Below are 23,779 nucleotides of genomic sequence, written 5' to 3'. Positions count from 1 at the left end.
CCCAGAGTCTGGTCTGGGAGAGGGCTGTGCACTGAGAAAGCTGGAGCAGGTGTGTAAGAGTGCATGAGCAGTGGTTCTGTGATGGAGACCCGACTTCCGATGGAAATCAACAAATAAAGGGCTTGGGAAGAAACTGAAATGCTGCCCCTTCCCGGCCCCCAGGCAGAGATCAGGAGTCTTCAGCCCTGTGGGAAAGCACGGTGGGATTCTCCGCCCCAAGGCTTGGGGGCTCTTCTGGTGCCTTTGCTTAACAGCCCCCCCTTAGCTACTTGGGGGGCACATGCTCAAGAATTTACAGGTGAAATAACATAATTTGTGTAATTTTTTAAAAAAGATAATGAGAAGCAGATGAAACAAGATGGAAACACTGAAAATCCCGAAGTTTGGTGAGGGGTCTGTGGAGGGCACTCCATATTCTCTGTGCTTTCATATGTGTATGAAATTTCTGTAACAAAAAGTCTTGAAATATTTGTCATCGTGATAGACAAGATGGGTTAATTATTCTAGTTTTACGTGCATTTCTTCAAATACTTACTGAAAATGAACTTGTTTATTCTTTAGTGGTCATTTATAGTCTCTAATTTTCTATACGTAGTCTTTGCCCATATTTTAAAATTTGAGAGTAGGTCCTTTATTTTTAAATTTGTAGGAGGTTTTAAGAATAATAGAGCCTTTTATTTGACCTATTTAAATGTTCTACGTTGTTCTTTTTAATTTGCATTTTTTTTATATTTTTAACATTTATTTTTAAGGTTCAAATAGAGGTATTAATACATTTTCTTTTCCTTCATGGTGTGTGCCTTTGGTGTCATTTTTAGATTATTTGCTTTTAAAAAGTACTGCTTCTAAAATGGCAACAAAGTAAAAGGTTTTGTTGACCAAAAAAAAGAAAACCTGCCTTTTCTAACCTCCTTTGCACCTTAGTGCTTCTGGCTGTTCCTCTGCTCTGCTGGGGTTGACACCCCTGTGGCACGTTTGCCGTAACCGGGCTCTCTCATCTACCTCCTGCGACCTTCAGAGTCAACACCACCCCCAGAGTCCTTTTCCCCAGTAGCCCTCTCACCTCTGGCATCACCAGGAGGAAAAGGCATTCCCAGAGTCTCTCCAGCGCCCCTTTCTTCTCTGTCACTGTCTCTCTCTCTGTCACCACCCTGCCTTCCATCTCCACATCTCCATCCCCCCACAGACTCCATCTGTCCCGACCCTTCTTTGGTCAACAGGTAAGAGATTCCTTTTCACGCCCCACTTAGGAACCTAGTGCCACAGCCCTTCTCAGAAATCTACAGTGCTACCCATTGCCTTCAAATATCACCAGAGTCTGTGAAGTCTTAGGTGACGCCTTTAATTCTGGACCACACCCTCCAGGCCCCCCTCCAGCCACCTTGCAGGTCACCCCCAGGACGTGAAGTCACCTGTGTTCCATGTTCTGATGCCTCATCTCTTCTGTTCCCTCGGCCAGGCCAGCCCTCCTCACCCTTCCCCTCCTTCCAAACTCCTCCCCATCCTGGAAGGTCCACAGCCTTTGGCATCTCCGCCATCGCTTTCCTCAGATCCCCCCCATCAGGTGCGTCCCTGCTTCCTCCAGATGCAGCTCAGCGCCACCTGTGCTCTGCGTAACCCTTAAGTCATGCGGTTGTGTCTTCTGCTTAAGAACCATTCCCGGGAAGACGTGAGCGCCTCAGAGGCAGGACTTTCCTTGATGCTTGGTGCATTTCCCAGTGCCTTACTCAGAGGGTGACCTAGATATTTTCTGACTTGTTTAGCTGCCCCTGTGTCGTGGTGTGGACAGTGACGTGAGCAGGCCATGCTATGGACTTGGCTCTGAGGTTGGCTCCTCACTAAGCTGAGTCTCTGTTCTGATGCAGCGAGTCAGCTTCCAACTGAGCATTTAGTTTTGGAAACTGGATCCCAGCTCTCTCCTCCTTCCCCAGGTCCCTCGTCTCTGCAAGACGTCCAGGGAGCCGGCTGCTCTAGACGCTGACATCTGTCTTGCTTGTCAGGGGGCCCTCTGTCCCGTCCTGCACCGTTGAGACCCCCCCTTCATGTGAATCCCAGACCCTTAGCTTTGCCCTGCTCCCCAGACATACACTTTGTTGCTGGCTATCTGCTTATCCAGTTGCCTGGAAGGCCAACCTGTGTCTGATCTTAGATGTCCGCCCTCCCTTCCCCTGTTTCCATTCTGGTCACTCTAACGCTCACCACTTGATTGGACCCTTCCCCACACCTGCTACCTGGGTCTCGCTACGATGTTCCCCTGGGCAACTTTAGACATTGCCGTTGCTTCTGACCAAGACTCATTCCCCCCAGGACTACCCATCTGCAGGTCTATCACTTCCCAGAGGCTGGTCCTCATCTGCCCAGTCTCAGTGAACTAACCCTTCCATCCCAAGGTATTTGTATATATACCAGGAAGATCAGCTGGGAAGCCTTCTTGTGTGTTAAGAGGATTTTGTGGACTTCTCTGCAGAACTGACTGTCTAACTGGAAAAATATGCAGTGATTTTCTAATGATGCTTAAATCAGGAATCATGTACATGTTTCCTGATTGATACCATACTGGTTAATTATGATTTCAGATGAGAGGAGCAATCACTTCAGAATCTAAAATTGTCCAGCTTGAACTTTCATTGGATAGTTATTTTTCATCCATTCATTTTTATTAAGTCACGCGACCAGCTCCTGTCTCACAGTGCTTCTTAGCCAGGGATGCGTTTGCCTTTCAGGGGATGTTTGGCAAAGGCCGGGGGCAGTTTTGGGTCACGAGGGACAATTCATGTCATCTTTTGGTGCCTCCTAGGTGCTTCTGTATTTGGGGGGTGGGGGTGCAGGGGATGTAAATTTCCTCAAACCCACCACTTAGCCTGTGTAGTTGGTTATGAATTGGTCTGGTGTGAATGGGCAGCTACCCTGACCTTTTCCTCATGGAATTTCACCCAGTCTCCTCCCTCCCTTTGTGTGTGGGATGAAGGACAGGATAGAACAGCATTCATCTGACACGGAGACTTGATGGTGTCTTACCTGTCTCCCATCCCTTCTTGGCTGCCTGGCTACCCCACAGATGGGAGATAAACGGCAACCCTGGGAACCCCTTTACCCTCCGATGCCCACAGGCTTTGCGTTCCCCCGTCTGTGTTTCATCAGCCTATTTTCAGCCTCTGGAAAAGTTTCGCTTCTCCCCCCCAGTACTTCTTTGCTCACTTTTGGGCTATAATGACACATTTCTTCACTATCATTTCAGCTTTTTTCTTTGCCAGTACGTTTCCTCTTTACTTAATAGCAATACCTGGTATTCCCATGCCACCTTGGAAAGTTTATTTACTTGTTTACTGACTTCGTTTCAATCCATGAAGTGTCACCATTTTAGTTTGTCCAGTAAGCATATGACGTACTTCATTTGGGGAAAGAACACACAACTTAACGGCTGCTTTGTGTTGACCTCCATAGGTTTACCTGTGGAAGAAGGGTTCTCCAGGTTGTCTGGGAGTGGAACCTCCTCCTTTCAGAGACATCGAGAGAGTCACACCACTCAGGTAACGATCCCTCCACTCTCACCTTTACTATGGTAACTGAAGTTAAATGACGACAAGAGATTCATGAAGGTGTAACCAAGAGTGTATGTTCTTATTGGACCAGGGAACGCAGGTATCTTCAACTCTGCCGTAAATTTCTTCACCTCAACATTCTTTTTCCCTTTGTATCAGCTGACTTCTATCTATTTTCTGCTGGTTTCAAAAAAAAGGACATCCAAGACAAATAAAAATTAACAGATGGTTTTATATGAACTGTTAGGATGTAGTTTATGTCATGGCCTTTTAAAAATCACTGTCAGATGAAGGGGATATTGCATCCTCTGAATGGTGTTAGTATTTCCTGCATTTGACCTCAGATGAAATAGGAAGGCTTTAAGTGAGGACAACGTGGAAGCAAAATGTTTGAAGCCCCTGTGGTTTTTACGGCCATTATCTCTCAGTTACCCCCTCAAATTGCATGTAAATCAAATTCGTTTATAAGCTATCATATGATCAGAGCCCTGCAAAATCAAAATGAGATTACAGTTCACAAAACTGTTTTGATATGCTTCAGTGATTTCACGTGTATGCATGATGTGTTTGGCCTCAAAAAGTTCGTCAAATAAAGAGGATTATCACTTAAAAATAAACTCTAGTGTTTGTAGAAAGAAAAAGGGTTTATATCAATAGTTTAGTCTTCTTTTTATGTTGAACTTTAAAATACTATTTTCAATACTTACCTTCAAAACATATGATGTTGCTTTGAAGATGGTACACAACCAACAATGTATTAAAGATTTTATTATCAATACAATAAAGATTATTGCTTTAGAGACAAGATTATTTTGTATGAAGTTGCAGTACAACTTTTACTATGTCAAATATCTACATTAAAATCGTTTAAAAATTCAGTCAAGTATTCAGATGTTTCTGTGAAGCCAGCTATGCAGCTGAGGATCAGTTTTCGTCTGAATATTTGACATGATATAGGCCCAGTTATATTATCGGCTGAGATTTTTCTAAATAACACTGATGAGCTAGTGAGAAAAATCAATAATTTAATCTGAAAAATAAATCTTACAGTAGGCAATATGCTGAAATCACTTACGCTGATATATAGGCATTGAAATAGAAAAAAAATGCTGATTGCTTGCAAGAATGGGTTGTCCTAATCTCCCCTCTGTTCCTTAGAGATGCATTTACTTTACCTTGTAAGCGTTACAGATGCTTTATCTACGATGATAATTCACGGGGGAACCTGCTTGTAAAGAACATTGGCTTGATCTTTATTATAGGGTTGACTCCTAGACATTAGAGCTCAGTGATACAGACATCTTCTTCCCAAGGCCCCCATCACAGTGAGGTTCATAGAGAAAAGGCAAGAAGGGGCATAAAATAGGCATCTCTGGAACCTTCCCTCTGATCTTTCATGGATTTGGCTAAGACACAAAGAGAGATGGGAAAGGTCACCGGGAATGATTTTTCCATTCCTAGTTTTCGATAAGGGCTTGTTTTCAAATGCAGACAATCTCCAGTTATCTCACAGTGCATTTTTTTTTCAAGGAAATGGAAAACCAGGCTCATTTTCTTCCATGCCTGATGTGGGCATTCTCCTGGCAGGACACAGGTGTCAGTGTTGGGGACCTATAACAGTTATGCAGAACGATGCCTTGAATGGCCACACATCACTCAGCATAAGTTATTTGTGACATTTATAGAGGAAATATGGACACATACAGGCATATTGCATTCTAGATTTTCTAGTAATGCAATTAAACAAGAATTCTATAAAATCAGCGCTGAACTGATTGGGCATGTAGCAATATAATTAAATGAAATTAAATGTTGACTAAAAATTGAATTCCTCTTTGAGGATGTCCATATTTTAATTAGCATCATCAGTGATTTTAATGAAATCCCTTTAAGGAAGGTAGACTGTATGACCATTATTATAAAGAAGACAAAAAATAGATTTAGTAATTTGCCAGAGGTCACCAGGAAAATTCAGAGTCCGTAGTTTGAGAGGATGTCAAGGTCCTAGGTTCTGTTTCTGAGAATGAGAACTCATTAACAGCAATGGAGGAGTCATCCAAATTTTACTTAAAATTTAAAGACGTTTAGGTCAAGGTAAAAATCTTAAGTAGCTGTCGTGGACATATGTAATTTGTGTTTTTAGCTGCAGGCCACATATTTAACTTTCTCACCTACCACCATGAAAACATGAGGGGAGAGGTTTCACCTTCCTTCCCTCCGTTGAGAGCTGGATAAATGCATATGAGACAGGCTCAGTCTATCCACCGTGGACGTGGATTATGGGTTGAGAGACATACATGGAAAGATGAGGATAGAGGTCACCATGGGGGTGTCATCTGGCCACAGTGGCTCACTCCAGTGACCAAAGATGTTAGCCTGTGTCTGTGACCGCATTCACCTTGGATCCAGCCCACCGGTCAAACTTGTCCTTCCAGAGCTCATGTCCAATTATTTTGCTTTCCAATAGTACTTCTGCCTGTTAGAGTTAGTTTCTGTTGTTTGCAAAGAAGAATTTTGACTTACACACTAATTTGATTTTATTCTTACCTATAAAATTTACTTTATATCCAAACAAAGGGTTTTTTTAATTTTATTTTTTATTCTCTGTTTTTTTATTGAAGTGTAGTTGATTTACAATGTTGTGCGAATTTCTGCTGTACAGCAAAATGACTCGATTATACACATATATACATTCTTTTTTATATTCTTTTCCATTATGGTTTATCCCAGGAGATTGGATATAATTCCCTGTGCTGTATAGTAGGACCTTGTGGTTTATCCATTCTAAATGTGACAGTTTGCATCTGCTAACCCCAAACTGCCACTCCATCCCTCTCCCTCCTCCCCCTTGGCAACTGCAAGTCTCTGTCTGTGAGTCTGTTTCTTTTCTCAAGGTACAGAATATAGAAAATGTAGTTTATGTTCTATTGCATCATATTTTAAAAATCAATTTGCAAAATGTAAGGACTTTATGTAAAAGTAGTAAAAACTAATTTTACTTAAAATATCTGGAACTAGTAAAAGCTGAGACACTAGCCGTATCGAATCTGCGGCTGTGTTCATTTATGCTCCTTATGTAAAAGGCTTGGTAGAGCCAGGCTGTGAACCAAGGTGAACTATTCATGCCTTCTGCAGCCCTGGGTACCAGTAAAACCAACAGTAAAGGTGTGACATCGTGGAATTCCACATCCTAGTCCTGCGGGGGCTTTGTGGCACTTCCCAGTTCTCAAAACTGGAATTGCATAGGTTGAAGAAGCCACTTCAGATTGGTTTTAGAATTAGATAGCATTTATAAAAGTACTATGCCATTTCTCTACGTGCCATTTTGTGACACGTAAAATAATATTCTTCTTAAGTTTGTGCCACTTGGCAGGATGCAGTCCCTTAGAGGTAAGTCGGTGGTGAGAGACTCAGCACAGAATGAAATACTACATCCTCCAGCCTAGGGTGACTTCTCAGTGTTTGTGCTGAGACTGTGGTGCTCTGCTGACTCAGGGGGCCAGGTAACCTGACACAGGAAGCCCACGGATTATAAGTAGAGCAAAAGCCTGAACAGAGTAGCAGCTTCAGATGGTGCTGAAGGCAGGAGGACAGCAGAGAGGATGGATAAAATACAGTGCTTGCCCTCAGCATGAAATTGCTATTTACACATCTGTTTAGGGGTCCACACTTGATGTTGAAAAATGGGCTTATGTTTTATTTGAGCATAGGTAATTCGTATTTGCATTCTCTCTTAACTTCACCATACTTCACTTCCTGCCATTTCACTCCTCTCCTCTGTCTGTCCAGTAATATTGTCTGCTTTATGATCTTTGATTTTCGTGGTGAGCATTTGCCGTACTTCTTGCCAAACTTTTTGTTATATTCTTTAGCTTTTTCAAAGGGCACTAAAAGTTATTCTTGATATCTGTAGTATGCAAATATTCATTGTAAGAAGTCATTGATGGCTTCTGATAAAATAGTGGCGATCCAGTGGCTGAAAGCTTAATAAATATCTACTCCCTCCCGACACAGCCTCCAATGGAAGCCCTCGCAGAATCAATACGCAATTGATCCACATCAAGAAACAAATTGTTATGTGGTTTGTTTTACTGAACCATCAAAGGAACCTTTTTGTAATGTCACCTATCAAAGAAATGAAGAGTTGCAGAGCACTCAGTAAACCCAATGCCTTCTTTCTATATTCATTTCATTTGTCACAGGGACTGCTTGAAATGTATCTGTGGCATGGAAAGGAAACAGTGTGCTAGATAAAATAACAAAATGTGGACACTTTCCTTTCATCCTTAAGGGGGTAATTCTGAAACACATGATAGGAAATAGAAATTAGATAACCGTTTCAAATGGAATTATGTGTACTTCACTTGTAAGCTGCACACCGTAGGAGATCTAGCATAGGAAGCTCTTCCCCACAGCTGAGGTTTCGGGAAGTCAGTATGCACCACTCGTGACTTCCATGTTATGGGCAAGAAACGAGGGCAGTAAATTCATTTGATGGTAAGAGTTAAATGGCAGTGTTTTCAACAGGGGAGGCACAAGGCCTGTATAGATATATAGAGACTTGGAAAAATAACAAAAACAAATTCTACATTGTGCATTTTTTCCTTCATAGAATTGCACCATATGTATATCCTAAATGTCTTCAAATGTATAATGTTTTTCCAGTGAAGACACTGACTGTTATCAATGAAGAAAGATAAATTTTAAGAAGTATGAAAGGAACAAGGAAGCAGAATTGTGACTATGTTTTTTGTCTGTTTTATTGAAGCATAGTTGGTGACTGTGTTTTTTAAAAAGGAGAAAGGTCTTGTAATATCTCTGCAGGTCACCTTTCTTTTTTTTAGAGATATAGTCACAGGACTTCCCTGGTGGTCCAGGAATTAAGACTCTGAGCTTCCACTGCAGGGAGTACGGGTTCGATCCCTGGTCGGGGACCTAAGATCCCCCATGTGTCATGGCCAAAAAATAAAAATGAAAACATAGTCACAATTCTGATTTCTCATTCCTTTAATATTTCTTAACATAAATTAAAAACATAACAAACAGGATTAGCAGGGCTGGGAGTGACACAAGTGGTGTGGAAGAAGGTGGGATTGGGTTGCAATTTTAAATCAGACGCACAACAAAAGCCTCGCTGAGCGAAGATGAAATAAGAACGTCAAGGAGTCAGCCAGGCTGAGGTCAGGGGAACACTCCAGGTGGGGAAGGAAGAAAGAGCCTGGGCAGGAGCGGGCCTGGGTTGCGAGATGGCCAGCAGGGCTGGAACGGAGGAACGACGTATTGCTAGATATTTCCATGAAGAGCAGTAGAAATTACCATTGGTTACAAGTGTTAATTCTAGAAAAGGGGAATTGTTAAGTTATAAACTACAGCAAGAGGCTAAATGTAAAGTCCCAGTTATGACTGTATTGCATTGTCTGTCTTCAAAACCATTAACCAGGTTTGGAAACTTTGGTCTGCTCAGAAAATAAGTAAAGGGTAAATATTTGCCCTCTCTGTCAGTGGAAAATATAAGACAAATAGCTCTGTTCCTGTTCCAGATACAGAGAATTGGAAGATTGATACCTGGGAACCTGGGCCCCAGCGTTTCTGACTTATTAAGTGTACTGCTCTGTATGTTAATGGGACCTGACAACTCTGGAAGAAAACTTTAGGCTAAAGGAACAGAAAGTTTTCCATGGTGCTGAAGCATAATCTAGTCAACATTGATGAAGGAATTTATTTTATGACCTTAGTAGACCTCCAAGACCTGATTCTCCTCTGATTTCCATGATTACGCTATTATTTGAAAGTGTCATTTTTGACAGAGTCAGAAATAGGTTCTAAAACAGATGAACTATGATATTGGGAAGAAGTGTCATGAAGTCAATGATAAAAGCCTAGATTTTGAAGCCCAAGTGGATTTAAATTAATTTTATACACTTGCAGGTGATTTTTATTATCTATTCTGGGAAAGAAGTCTTGATTAAAAAAGACCTGCTCTCATATGTTGCCTACTTTGGCAAAATCTTGTCTCTTTTCCTTTTCTAATGCTTCCTGACATCTGTTTTCCTTTCCCTATTTTCTCTAGTATTTGTACCCACATGATTTGCCGTGACTGTGTCTTAAAGACACTCTCACTGACCCTGGGCAGACACAGTGCCCACCAAATCTGTCTCTTTTGAAGCCCCTAGCTAGACTACATTTTCCTGCTTCCTTGTGGTTGGAAGTGGTCCTGTGACCAGGATCTAGCCAATGGAATGGGCACCGTAGTGATGGCCCATACAAACCTCCCTGAGACTGTGAGTGTTCTACACCCTTCCCCATCCCAAAGCTGGAAACACAATACTCCAAGACCCTGGAAGATGCAAAGTACATTCACGACAACGTGGAAGGTCATCTGCTGATCAGAAACGCCATGTTAGCCTTAGTGTGAGCAATGTGCTTCTTTTGTGTCTATCCACTGGTGTTTGTGATTTGCCTGTGACAGCATCTTGGGTCACAGAAACTGATACCCTTTCTCATTTACTTGGTCTGATGTTTTATGTGTTGCTACTGAGCATTATTTATAGTCCTTAATTAACTAAATTTAGCCTCCATTATTTAGCAATCTTTATTCTTTAAGATAGTAAAAATCACACCTGTTCATGTCTTCTGATGATAAAATTACTGGAATGTTGCTTATCAGACATTTTAATACAAAATAAAGAACATTGATGCTCCCACCAAGTCATAAATAGGTAAAACCAGAGCTTGTAATTCTTAACGACTGGTCACTCAGAAATTCCTCAAAATCAATAGGCTTAATTTTACTCAGGGACAGTCAGACCCCTATGATAAACTGGACACCCTGGAAAAATGATCTAATATTTTTAGGACCTCTTTGTGATTAGATTAGAAATGATTAGAAATGATTTCGATGAATTTAATGATTAGAAAGAATTGCCCCTCATCTCTCATTCTCAAGTGGGTGACTCTGGTTGGTAACTCAACTTTGGAGAGAGATGCAAGATTGATGGCAGAGAAGATGCTTCCCCCGTGCAGTAAGTTCCACAGTCAACGGAGTTGCTAAACGCTGCCCCTTTCCCAATTGTAATTGATTTTTAAAATCTATCTGGATTGGGCTAATAGTTTTATTAGCATTCAGTATCATGAAGTGGTTTTCCTCATTCTTATTTAATTATATTGAATACCATAACACACAGATTGTGATTGTTTCCAGAAAAGAATATTTTGAGAAACAAATACGTTTACAGGTAAACTGTGCCTTACAAAGCAACGTCAGTGGCGATACTGGCTAATTGGACAGTGGGGGTAGCTTGGACTCGGACCCTCCATGGTGCGGAGGCTGTGGCGTACTTAGGTGCTGTGGTAACCCTTGCTGTCCTCACTCTCATACCTGTATCTTACCTCTTCTCTGACATACTCATCTCTGTTGCTAGTTCGGAGCTAACCCTCAAGTCGTGCACCACCTGGCACAGGGCTTTTCTCTCTCTTGTGTTTTTGGTCGTTGTCTATGTAGACATGAAAACAGTGTGGACACCATTCCTTATCCCGCTTGACCCAAGGCAGCCTTGCTTCTTTCTGTGTCCGACTCATCCTTTCAGCGTCCAACTCATCCTTTCAGCCCAAACAAATCCCACAGCCCAACAGGAATTTCTTGGCCATAGTGCCTTGAAGTGAGTCATGTCTCCTCTGTATTCCGACAACAGTAATTGCATCTGTAACATATTAGTCAGCTAATGCTGTGCTTCCTCGTGGCGCTTTTGCGTCGACGTCCTGTTGAAGCATGTTCATTCATCTAACTCTTTATGGTTTTATGTCCTGTTGCTCAATTGAAATGAAAGCCTCTTGAGGGAGCAGGCTGTACTGTGTGGTTCTAAGTCCTGTAGACCCCATCACCGTATGTTCTGTCTCATGACCTTTGAAAGCGTGTGTGTTCATTGATTAGCAGACAGGAAAAACTTCTTGGAAGTTAACGCGGTTAAGAAGGTTGACGGAACGCAGCGTACATGAATGTGAATCTAGACTCTACTGTGAACGAGCCAAGCAAGTTTGGGATTTAACGATGAATTTCGGCATCTGTGAAAAGAGGCTAATAACCCTTAGTTAGCCTAGAATAATTCATGATCATTGTGCCCCCATGATTTTACTAGAATAATGTGTGAAAATGCTTTAAGATTATAAAGCAAGATCATGGAGATGATGCTTGAAATGGGCTTTGGAGACCTTAGAGCTTTCTGTATCTGGGCGTACAAACTGGGACCGTTACAGAGAAGATAAATAGAATTACAGAGTGTGTTCTGGGTACATCTGACTGACCTGACGTGTAGCGTCTATGTGAGGATGAGTGATGATGAAGCTGGAAGAATTAGTGTCGTTGGAAAATACAGGGCTTTCTGTAACATGCTAAGGTGAGTGGACTTGACTGTTGAGGCTGGGGCAAGGTGGCGACATTGAAGATTTTTGAACAAGCAAATTATATAAACAGACTTATTCCTTGGAGAGAGACAGTCTTGTAGATTATTTGTCCTTAATAATATCTCCTGGTATTTTACAGTGAGCGTCCCGTAAAATCCCAAGAAAAATATTTTTAAAGGCATTGTAATACTCTCACTTTCTATGTTTCCATTATAATAGATTTATGTTTTTCCATATAGTCTCTGTTTTTGAACCCATTACTATGATATGTCATGACTATAAATGTACTCTAAATATATGTTATTAATTTTTGCTACAATTTACTAGTCACTTATACTGGTACTGCCATGTTTTTTAAATGAATTGAGGTAAGAGACCAGAGCTCATACAAAATCCATATCCTGAAATGTCACAGATTAATTATATCGTGTGACGTACAATCATAAATTTCTATTTTATAACTTTCCATCAGCAGGAAGAAACATGCATCCACTCATCACAGTCCATTTTTGTTCTTAGCTATGAACTTAAAATCAGCTGCAAAATGCAAGTAAATGTCCAGTTAAATTATATTAAATGTGCTCCAATATAATATTACTTATTATAAAATAAAGGACGGTGGTTAATTTTTTTTTTAGAAATCAACATGCCCAGATAAGGTAAAAAATTAAAATCCTCTCCTCCTTCCCTCCCTGCCTGTTATCCAGATATACTCCTGTTTCCAACAGAACTTGTTCCCTTCCAGGGGTATTTTCCCTTTCTTAAGCCTTAGGCAAAAAAAAGGACACAAAATAGCAAGGATGAACTTAACTGGATTCCTGTATAAATGACTATTTCTGAATTAAGAAGGATCAACTCTTTTCTGCCTCAACCAGAAATGCTGTTTTGCTTTCAGATCATTTTCTTGATTTTTTTTTAGAGTATGGAGATATACAACCCTTTAATCAAAGACATTTTGAAAAGCATTTCATTTTAAGCCATCTCACTGGTATCTATTTAGGTAAACTTTGGTTTTACAAACTGATTTTCAAATTTCATCTTTTAATGTTTTTTCATCCAGAGTCTTGTTAGCATGAGTGGAAATGGGATGTGCATTTGAAACACTAATATTCACTACTCAGTCAGCCAAGAAGCTTCCTTCTTTTAATTTCCATAAATGTCAGTAAATGCCTCTGTTCACCTTTGGGGGAACAGTCAATAGGAAAATCAATTCTGTGACAAATGAACAGCAACGTGATTTTACATGTCAATTATTTAACAAAGGCTATTTTTATCCTAGAAGGGAAAGACGAGGTAAAAGTCAGCAGCAAATTATTAATTTACATTTATTAATATTATTCATAGAAATGCATAGCCACAGGAAGTGAAGAAAATTTGTATTTCGTTTTTTAATTAGTTCATGTCATAGGACTCTGTTAATGACACAATGGAAAACCATTAAAAATTAGCAAGTAGATATATATGTAATAAACCCCATTAAGCCTTTACATCATGTTGTGTTTCCCTCTGGGTGGTCAGGGATTTTATGGTTTTTAATCCCCGAAAGTAACTGAACAAATTATAAATGTCCCACTTAGGGATGTAGAACTTGGGAGAGATCCGTCTTTATATCACTGAAATTCTATCTTCATATCTAATTGCTATCTCCTAGACATTGGAAGACCCAAAACAGTTTACAAATCTGGAGTTGGGGGATGGAGTCTAGATTCGTGTCTTGAACTTTTAAATATCAAATCAGCAAGCTTTTCCTCAGTAACAGGAAAAAAAGCCCATTATTTTGAACCCGCAGACTGAGTGGTCCAGGTTGTAAGGAGCACTATTTTCTAAGGATTAGTTTCAGTGAAGGAATCTTCTTGCTAAAAACCTGCTGAAAGGAAGGGACGTTGTTCCGGGATGGGGATCGCAGCCCGCAGGGAAATGAATTCACACTGTGATCACGTCTCTGTGTGTCATGTGTTCTGGGAGCTTGACGTGGGCTGATCAGAGGCCTGCCTGTTTACGTACGAAACGTGGAGCGCTTAGCTTCTCCCTTCCCTGACCCTTCCCTAAGGGCAGAAAGGAGAACGTGGGGCTGCAGGTGCAACCCAGGCCACATTTTAGGCGGTCTAAACGGACGGGAGGGTGTCACTTTAGAATGCGGACCACCCTGTAAGTGCAGCCCACGTGGGGTGCCTCAGGGGATGCTGTCCGGTGGCGGTGGAAGGTCGTGTCCCAGCTCCCAGTAAATACTGAGTCCAAGTGGACCCTAAGCTCGGAAGTTTCCAAATCTCTTTCGGGTGTGAAAGCTTCAAATAAAAATCACGGAATAATTTCCAAGTGTATTATTAGATCCTCCACCAAACAATTTGTTTTCAAAGACACTTAAGCTGACAGGTAGTGGGTGCCCTTTTCTAGCAGCCTGAGTTTCGCACCTGTTATAGAATAGTACCATTTTTTCCCCATGCTGTCCAAAAATAATAATTCTGGGCACAAGATGTCTCAGTTCACTCTGGCTGCTGTAACAAAACCCCACTGACTGGGTGGCTTATAAACAACAGAAATCTATTTCTCATGGTTCTGGAGGCTGGAAGTCTGGGGTCAGGGTGCCAGCGTGGTTGGGTGAAGTCTGATCACAGACTCCTGGCTGTGTCCTTACAGGGCGGAAGGGGTGAGGGAGCTCTGTGAGGTCTCTTCTATAAAAGCTCTAATCCCATTCCTGAGGGCTCCGCCCTCATGACCTAATCTCGTCCCAAAGGACAAATACCGTCACTTTGGTCACAGGACCCCCACATGTGAGTCTGGGGGACACACGTTCAGATGATAGAATAGAATAAGCCTATGTGATTGCCTGAGGCATTGCATCCTTTGGCCGCCCCGATGTCTACGGTGACTGTCCACGCTCTTCAATGACCCCATTCAGCAGACATTCAAACCCCTCTGGACAGGTCTGAGTTCTGGGTAACTAATGAATCTGGGCGCCTCACAGCCTCTGTGATATCAGAGCAGCAGGACATTTAAAATTCGTTCCCAGGGCTTTACAGTGTTGGAAAGGGTCTTCTCTGAATCTGTGAGATGTGAATTACATCTCAAGTCGTAGAATTCATCCACAGTACGCCTGGCATCACTTGAAGGCACTCTCTTCCTCTCCCTTCCCCAGCCTTGATGGAGATGAGGTGCTCAGTTGTCCCCCAAGTTTACAAAAACAGTGAAACCACAAGGCTAATACACTGTGATGGCATGTGTCCCCTTTTCTCAAAAATGCATCCAGACATCCATACACTAACTCCATCCAGACCCTCTGCGGAACTGCACTGGATGCAGTGTGCTGGGGAGAAATTAACTTACTAATGTACCAGTTTTAGACCCTAAAGGACACCCATCATCTTGTCAAGCAGTGACTAATTTTACTCACAGGGAATTCTACCCACTTAGATCAGCATTTTCCCCCACATGCATATTATAATACATCTGGCCCTTTTTAAATAATAAAAAGGTCATCCTTGACTCAACATTTCTTAAATCATTTTATTATAATGTTAAGTGTATACACATTTCATTACATAAAATCTCTTTATCCTTTTAGCTTTCACTACAGCTATAAAATCAAAGCAAATTTACAAATTCAGTGAAACAAAAACCTACAAAAGCAAAAAAAAAACAACTAAAATTCACAACATATGTGTTAGATATGATTTTCTTTAGCTGAGTTTACCATTGAAAATATGAATAAGGTACTGACTCAGATCCGTGAACTCTGGTTCAGATCTACTATCTTGTGCCTGTGGTTGACCCAAGTCTATCACTTCTTCTATTTAAACTGCTAGGCAACCTACCCTATGATGTCAAATCACTTAGCTTTTTATTAGACGGAAATGCCTTATTTGAATATCAAATCCATCTACCTTTTCCTCATTAACCTGAAACAATATAAATAATATTACTTGTGTCAGTCTGCTTGTAAATAAAATACAAAGTCAGAAAATCAAATCTCGCTGAGTGCTAGCTTAAAAAGTAGGTATTCAAGTGATCCAAAGCACATAAAAATAAAAGTGTAAACAATTTTAGGTTGTCTCAAGAACTTGAGAAACCCTGAAAATACATATACAAATCCCAGGTTCAGGAACATTTAACTGTTGTTTAAACTACTCATTACTGCCCTTTTCATCTTACTCGAAAATTAAAAAAGCTTCTAGACCGTTCATCATTTTTCTTCTTGCATTAACTTTCATTAGTTTTAAATCAGATATATCCTAGTTATGTTATGAATCTCGTGTGTTGTTCGGTATTTTGAGATCTTCTTGTTAATAAGGAAGGAAAAGACTATTATATATTTTTATAGGGCTACAAACTGTGAGAAGTACTTTCCTTTAACATTATCTGATTGAGTCACCAGATAATCATAATTCAGAATATTTAGGCATTTTCTCAAGTCAAAGAGTTAACCGTGACACAGTCATAATGGCCCACATTTGCAAGGCACACATTACATTTTTAGGGTGCTCTTAAGCAGCCCACACCTGTCCTTTTGAGGTAGATGATTATTGTGAACCCACTTTACAGGTGAGGAAGCTGATGGGCTTTCTCAAGGTTAGACAACCATCAGGTGGCAGATTCAGGATTCCAGTCCAGGCACCCTGGCTGGAGATCCTTGCTTAGTCAAGCATCCCATCCCGGCTCAAACCAGAGTCAGAGTCCCTGTGGGTTTGTGATTCCCTGGTAGTGAAGTTCAATGTCATGCTGGCACCTGTCTACATCAGGCCTGTGGAAATGCCATCTTTCCCCCCTTTCCAACTGGTGCCCATTTCATTTTTCAAAATTCAGATCAAAAGGTACCACCTTGTTGAAGTCCTCTAGACCTTCATCCACAGAGGCTCCTTCCCCAGGTAAACGGTAAACAAATGAAAAGAAAATTTAAAAAAACCTCCTTCTTGTGGAACTACTCCATCTCCATGCTCCATGCAGCATGTTAAGGCACTTACATGATTGGCGTGTCTAAAAGTTCCTTTAAAAGCAGGGCATTTGTCATTTTCACGGAGCACAGATGTGCTGCCGCTAGAGCCCAGAGGTTCCCTGGTGTGCAACACCTCTTACTTTCCCAGCTACAGCTCTTGCCTTCTGGTTCTGAAAGAGAATGATTTTGTGTACAAACACTATTCTATAAAACATGCCAGAAAAGAAAATAAGTAAGGAACGAGCTATCTGAAGTGGTGACATGGGGTGGAGGTATATCTTTTAACACAATGGGGAACCAGGTTTAAGTTAAAAGACATCAATATGGCATCCTTTATCCCCCAAACAAATAAGGATCAATGAGACCTGGGTGAAGCCAGCTGGCTCCAGGTCCACACTGCCAGCGGCTTCCTTAAGCCCCAGAGTCACTTCTCTTTCTGCAAAGAAATGGTTCACTTTCCAAACCAAAGCTATTTTTTTGTTACAAAATCATTATTGCCTCTTTGATGATGACATTAAATTTGTTGTGAGATATCAAATGATGGTAAGGGAAGCTGTAAGCGTTTTTGTTACCACCAATAGGACATGAAATTTTAAAGAGTGACGAGACACTGATTTAGATGTTTTTACTGTGCTAAATAATACTGCAGATACTTTTTATTTCTCATCTATTACTTGACCAGCATTTAAATAATATTCATAGCTGTATTTGGTTGCTAGTCTCAAATATTAAAGCTTTCACTGTGACGAGTGTGACTTTTGTGCCTCACAACCTGATGTATTTAATAAACTAAATAAAGCAGATTAAACCGCACTAGTCAGGACATCCTGTCCTCATCTTCTGAGCTGTTTGTTTGCTCACAGATGGTCAGTTTAAAATGCCCTCTGAACTTCACTGTGTTGAAAGCAGTGACCTATCAAATATCCTTTCACAGAATTTTAACCTTCATTTAAGACACAACCTGTGAAGATTCTTTGTGTTTTTTTAAATGAAGATCAACAAGGTTAATATTTTCGCATCTCATTTATGCCATTCTGGGAGCTATCTTTCTATACCTATTAGATTTTTCTCCATAGCTATTAATCTCCGTAATACACAACAAAGTTTCATGGGTGTTCTCTGAGCATTAGCTGATTACTGCAAACATCAGTCAGATGTCTGCCTATCAAGTACCCGAGAAAGCTCTTGTGGTTGATTCAAAGATGCTGTTCTTCTGTACTCACTACATTATTCAAGACATCGATACCCTCGTTAAGAAAGTGCTTTCTAATGCTTTGTGTGTAGAAGTTTCACCTTTTATAATGTGCTTGGGAATTCAGATATTTTTAGTAAAGGTTGAGAAGCTTTGAAAGGATAGAGAACACTTTTTTTTTTTTCCAGTGAAGCAGTGACTCAGGGGATTTGGGACGTTTTATGTCAAAATCCCTCTGCACAAGCCTAATTCAGATCAGCAGCTGCTGAAAGTCCCTCTCAGCAGGTCGGGCCGCTTCTGGAGGGCGACTCGGTCGCTTTATCTCCCCTGTTAGGAAGGTCTTAGCAGAGGGTCACACCTAGGATATATTTTTGCTCATTATGAAAAGCTGCTGAAAAGAGTTTAGGATTGAGAAGAACCATAGAATGGATGGATTTTGTGCCTGATGTGAGGACAGGGTGTGTGGTCACAACAGCAGGAAAATAAATACAGTGCACACCAGCCGATCGCAGAAGAGCAGCGCCAACTGCTGGGTGGGGATTTGAATTCTGTGTTTATGCTCGACTCTCTTTTGTTAGGGATTGGCCTCCATATATATATATTTTTTTTTTCTTTTTTGCATCTTTGTTACTTTCTTTTAGATTAATTGAAATTTATTATTTCATAATAATGTTAATTACACATTCTGTCATTATTGTCTTTGTACGTTTGCCAGAGGATAAAGCATGAACCCTTGATTTATTTCACCTTAAATTGTATGACTTTTGTCATTTTCCTAATACTGCTAGAACCTCAGAACCTCTGAACTCCATGTACCCCCCCCCCGACTTGCGCAATTACTGTTGGCATGTTGCTGTATATGTGACAAAGTCTATAAGGCATTCCAAACAGGTAACTCATAATTGCCTTTGGATTTAGTTCCAGTGTCCTTAATGCTCTCTTAAATTTCCATTTTTTTCATCTAGGATCATTTTCTTCACCTTAAAAAAAAAATAGTCACGACTTGTGACAGCAAACTTCCTCATTCTTGTTTGTCCAAAAACATTTTTTATTTCACTTTCATTTTTTGAGGGATATTTTTATTGCGTCTAGAATCCTAGGTTGAAATGCTTTCTTCCAGTCCTTTAACCTGTGATTCTTTGTTTTCTGGCTTCCAGTGTTTCTGTTTAGAAGTCAGTTTTCATTCTCCTTGTTGCTCCTTTGAAGGTATTGTGTTTTTTTTTCCTGTAGATTTTAAAAACTTTTTTCTTTGACCTTTGGCATTTTTAACATGATCTGCCTTGTTTTCTTATCATTGGTAATGGAGTGTGTATTGACCTTGGTTTCCTGAACTTCTTAATGTGTATGTGGATGCCATCCACAAGTTTTGGAAACTGATCTCTTTGGATGTTGCTCTGCCACTTTCTTTATATCTCTTCTACTTCTGCTACTCTTTCTCTGTTAACATCTGTTCTGCTGTTTCTTTTATTTGTGCATCTTTATCTCTGTTCTCTTCAACACTTAATCACAGGTATTTTAAAGTCTTCATCTGCTAACTCGAAACCTGGATCATCTGTGAATCTGTTTTATCTTTTGATCTGGGGTAGGTTTCCTTGTCTCTTCGCATGTATAGTAATTTCTAATTGCATGCTAAGCATTGCGTATAAACAAACTACGGACACCAACGATGATGTTTTCTACCTAAGGGTATTCCACCATCCTGAGTTAGGAAGCAAAGATAAGAGGCGATCACCTCAATCCAACCAAATACTGAGCTGTGATGGAAAACCGGCCTCCCTCTGGTTCTCCTCTTATCCTCAGGCTGCACCTTCCTGTGCTTGGATTGAGAACCTGACAGGTGTTTGTTCATCAGCTCTGAAACATTGCATTGCTCCAGCCCTGTGCTTCAGAGCTCCTGGTACCCCTCCGCTCCCCCCCACCCCCCGCCACAGCTGGGCAACCGACAGTTTCAAAATTTGCAAGTCTTGAAGATGAGACTAGTCAGGTACTTGAGGCTGTCACCCCTGTTATATTTTTGCCTCTGAAGCACCTCTATCACTATGGGAGATTCTACTCTGCTTTTCATAAGCTTCTGTCTCAAGGCAGCACTCACTCCTACAGTTGAAGAGCTCTACAGATGTCCCTTGGGGAAAATGACCATGCATTTGAGGGTCCTCAAGTTTTCAAATTCTGTCTCTAGTTCCCATGCAACTGCAAAATATTGTATGGATTGTTTTTCTTTCAGAAAGGGCACTCTAGACCTACAGAAGAATTCAGAATTAGCAAATGTCCCCAGGAGAAAAAAATAGTAGCTGATAATTATTCGATTATCTATTCACCCGGAAAAATTCTCCCAATCCAGAATTTTAGTTTCTCCAGTTCACAGTTTGCCAAAGCTTTCTGGTGTTTCAAAACTACGATTTTTGTAATGTATCCCATTTTTGCACTTTTACCATGGGAGCAGTAACCTGCCATGACCTAAACATCCTAGATAGAAGTAGAAGTTCCTTATTTTGTTTCTAAATAGATCAGTATGAAATTGTGTTACTTCAGAAAGATGCTTTCTCAAGGAAGTGTTGGGAAAATAATCAACTGAGATGATTAGTTAAATATCCTTTCATGAGAATAAATCCAAGGATCGTATTTTTCAGAGATTGCTATTATATACTGAATGTGCCAAGGAACATGTGTACAAATGTTGGCTACCCATAGAGGAAATGAGACTGAAACTGAATGTAATCAACACGGCATCCACTAGTGGAAAAAATAGAGGAACTAAGATACATTAGTGGAAGAAACACACAGATTTCACTGAAATCCCAATGAGAAAAAGAAGGAAAGAGGGAGATGGTATAGAGACCGTATATCAGATCCTGGACACCGGTTATTGGGTAAATGACAAGCACTGTGGAGTAATAGTTAGGAAGACAGACTCTGGAGCCTGGCTGCCTGGTTCCACCATTTTCCATGTGACTTTGGGCAAATTACTTAACCTCTCTGTGCCTCGGTTTCCTCATCCACCAAATGCTAGCACTGTTTTATAGAGTTCTTGGAGCATTGCATGACTCAATATTTGTAAGGGGCTTAGAAAAGTACTGACACATCTTTAGCGTTCTGAAGTGTTTATTAAATAACTAATTTTGTGCACACCCCCTGCCCGGCTCTCTTGGCTAACTTCCCTGACCATAGAGGCGATCTGGCTTCCACAAAAGTCTCTCAGCAGGAGAACTCTGACTTCCAGGTCGTTCTGGTGCAGTCCCAGAGACTAGAGAGAAGGCCCCTTTCAAGGAAAGTGTACTGCTATAGCAGCTCACTTTCTATCCGTGCCTGGAGGCGGCTTCAGGGATTAGATGATCACAGGCCTGTTTTGCACGCAGAGGTTTTTTAAACCTGGTTGTCTGTAGCTTCAATTAGGGGAAACGCCTGTTGCCAGTAACCAGCTCAGAAATCTAGTCGTGCGCTTCGGGTATGGCTTTTAACATTATGCCTCGACATTCAGCCCATCTCCTCGATTCTAGGCTTTAAAATCTTCTTCCTCGGGTAAACAAGAGGCTTGGGTGTCCAGGTGGAGGTGTTGGCTTTGGAACTGTCTGGAACACGGACGGCCCTTGCTGCTTTCAAGGGACTGTCCTCACATGAGGCAACCGCCGCGTCCTGTTTACTTTTGTTCTCGTTTGTCTTGATGGAGAGGATGGAAGTGACCCGGGAACAAACTCATAGATGCTTTGAAGGTGGGATGGGCCATTCGTTTGCTCTGAATCCTCCCTGGTAGTCCCATCCTGATGTCCAGAATCTCATTTTGTTAATCCAGCATGCTTACGGCAGAACTGACAGAAACATTGGTTTCTACAGCCTGCAGCTGCTCCGGATAGCTGGCTGCTGGCAGAGGGGGGAGCCCACAGCACGTAGCCTGCCTGTCCCCAGTGCCCCTGCTGCCCCAGGGCACAAGCTCTGCTTCTCTTCAGGGGACCCGAGGATGCCAGACAGAGCAGCCAATATACTTGCATGTGGTGATACCCTCCTGTAGAGACCCCTGAAGTCCCCATCTCTGCAGATTCCTGGGGCTAATGCGTGATGGCCAGAGTGAGGTCACATGACCTTGAAAGGTGTTGACTAGTAACTGTGTGCAGACGGACGGGTGGATCCCGGAGTGCGATGAAGCTGCAGAAATCCAGAAACATCTATCACAGACAGAATTACAATTGTGATACATTCAGTTTAGAAAAAGCACGAGATATCATAAGAATGTCTATAACAAGAGAGCAAAGGGCAAACAGATGTGGTTCTTTCCTGTATCACTGGAGGTGCATCACCTGTTCACCAGGGTCCCTAGCCTAACTGTTTTCTGAGTTCCATTCTTCATCTTAATGCAGTAGCTCACAGCTGACCTCCATTGGTCATGGATTCCCCAGGCAGCAGAGCCGGGAGGTTCTATAGCGGATGCCCAAGGTCTCTTTCCACCCCATCAGAGCCTTGACGTCCAGGTGTTGCTCTTATACTTCTCTGTCATTCACAGTATCTGATGCTACTCTTCCCCCACCTCCCCGCTTCCCTCCCCCAGGTAATCCATCAGCTGAGGCTGTCAGAGAACGAGAGTGTGGCCCTGCGGGAGCTCTTGGACTGGAGGCGGAAACTCTGCGAGGAGAGAGGAGACTGGCCACGGATTCTACACCAGGCGGAGCCCAGGGCACCTCCCCCACCTCCGTGCAAGAAGCCCACGCTCCTGAAGAAGCCTGAGGGGGCCTCCTGCAGCAGGCTGCCCCCTGAGTTCTGGGACACCACCCTGTGATGGGCCCTGACTGCAGACTCACAGGGTGAAACTGCCCGGGGATGCCAGGTTCACGGACAGAGGCTGCCCCCAACACATGTTGGTGGCTCTCTCTACATCTATATACATGAGAAGCACAGGACAACCCAGTTAAATACACGAGATTCCCTGGGTGTGCATGTGTGTGTGTGTGTGTGTGTGTGTGTGTGTGTGTGTGTTCTTTCCAACCTGTTCTGCGGGGATACACTCTGATCTTCAGGCTCCGTGGTCCTAGGGCTGTGCTACCCCGAGGTAGCGAGAGAAAGACCGGGCAAAGTGTGGGTGAGCAGGGAGAGGGTGGTGGAAGAGACGGGGCCCCACACCACACAGTTGTTTTTATAGGGTCCGACCACGTGTTTCTTGTCCTCCAGTCATTTTACTCTCATACACTCTGCAGGACATAGGTTTTATTTCTCCCTAGGTGTTTGTGTTTTATTGGAATTTCAGTCTCGATAATGATTTACATGTTTGTTACTGTGTTTTATAATTTTATGCAATGGGTGGTGCTCCATTTCTTCAAAATACAGATTTTAAAAAATCATTTCTAGAGCTTTTTTTTCTTCATACCTTTTTTTTTTTTTTAATGTCAGGTACCTAAAAATCTCGAGATTGTGTTGTTTTAGCTTCGCTATGTCAAGCTCTGCGAACATACGGCCAGAGTGCAATGTCTTGTGTTTCATTGATTGATCAGGAGACGGTTCCTTCCTGTGCCCCGTATTTCTGGGCGTGTGGATTGCGAGCTCTTTATTGAAATCTCATCCCCTGTCTTCCGCAGAGGTTACAGGAAATGATGCAGTGCCTCCTTCAATGCTAGGGCTCCAGATCCCTGTCTGGGGATGTGCAGGGGGCGTATCCATTCCAAGGTGTATGGGGTACCAATAAGTGCGCTGAGATTTGCTGGTCTGAGCAGTGCCGCTGCCTCACAAGAT

At 41.8% G+C, this 23,779-nt stretch overlaps 1 protein-coding gene across 1 annotated transcript in view; it reads left to right on the top strand.

The window, feature by feature from the left end:
* MYO16 (myosin XVI) overlaps positions 1-22,948 on the top strand; it is a 419,267-nt gene extending 396,319 nt beyond the window's left edge. The window contains exons 33-34 of the mRNA XM_057707440.1: positions 3,445-3,530; positions 22,605-22,948. Of these exons, the coding sequence (XP_057563423.1) occupies positions 3,445-3,530; positions 22,605-22,832 (314 nt within the window). The 3' untranslated portion in view covers positions 22,833-22,948. The remainder of the gene's footprint in view (positions 1-3,444; positions 3,531-22,604) is intronic.
* Positions 22,949-23,779: the final 831 nt, after the last annotated feature.

This window comes from Hippopotamus amphibius, chromosome 14 (genome assembly GCF_030028045.1).
Source record: "Hippopotamus amphibius kiboko isolate mHipAmp2 chromosome 14, mHipAmp2.hap2, whole genome shotgun sequence".
Lineage (NCBI taxonomy): Eukaryota > Metazoa > Chordata > Mammalia > Artiodactyla > Hippopotamidae > Hippopotamus > Hippopotamus amphibius.
Note: the sequence above shows the minus strand (reverse complement) of the source record. Positions and strands in the feature narration are given on the sequence as shown.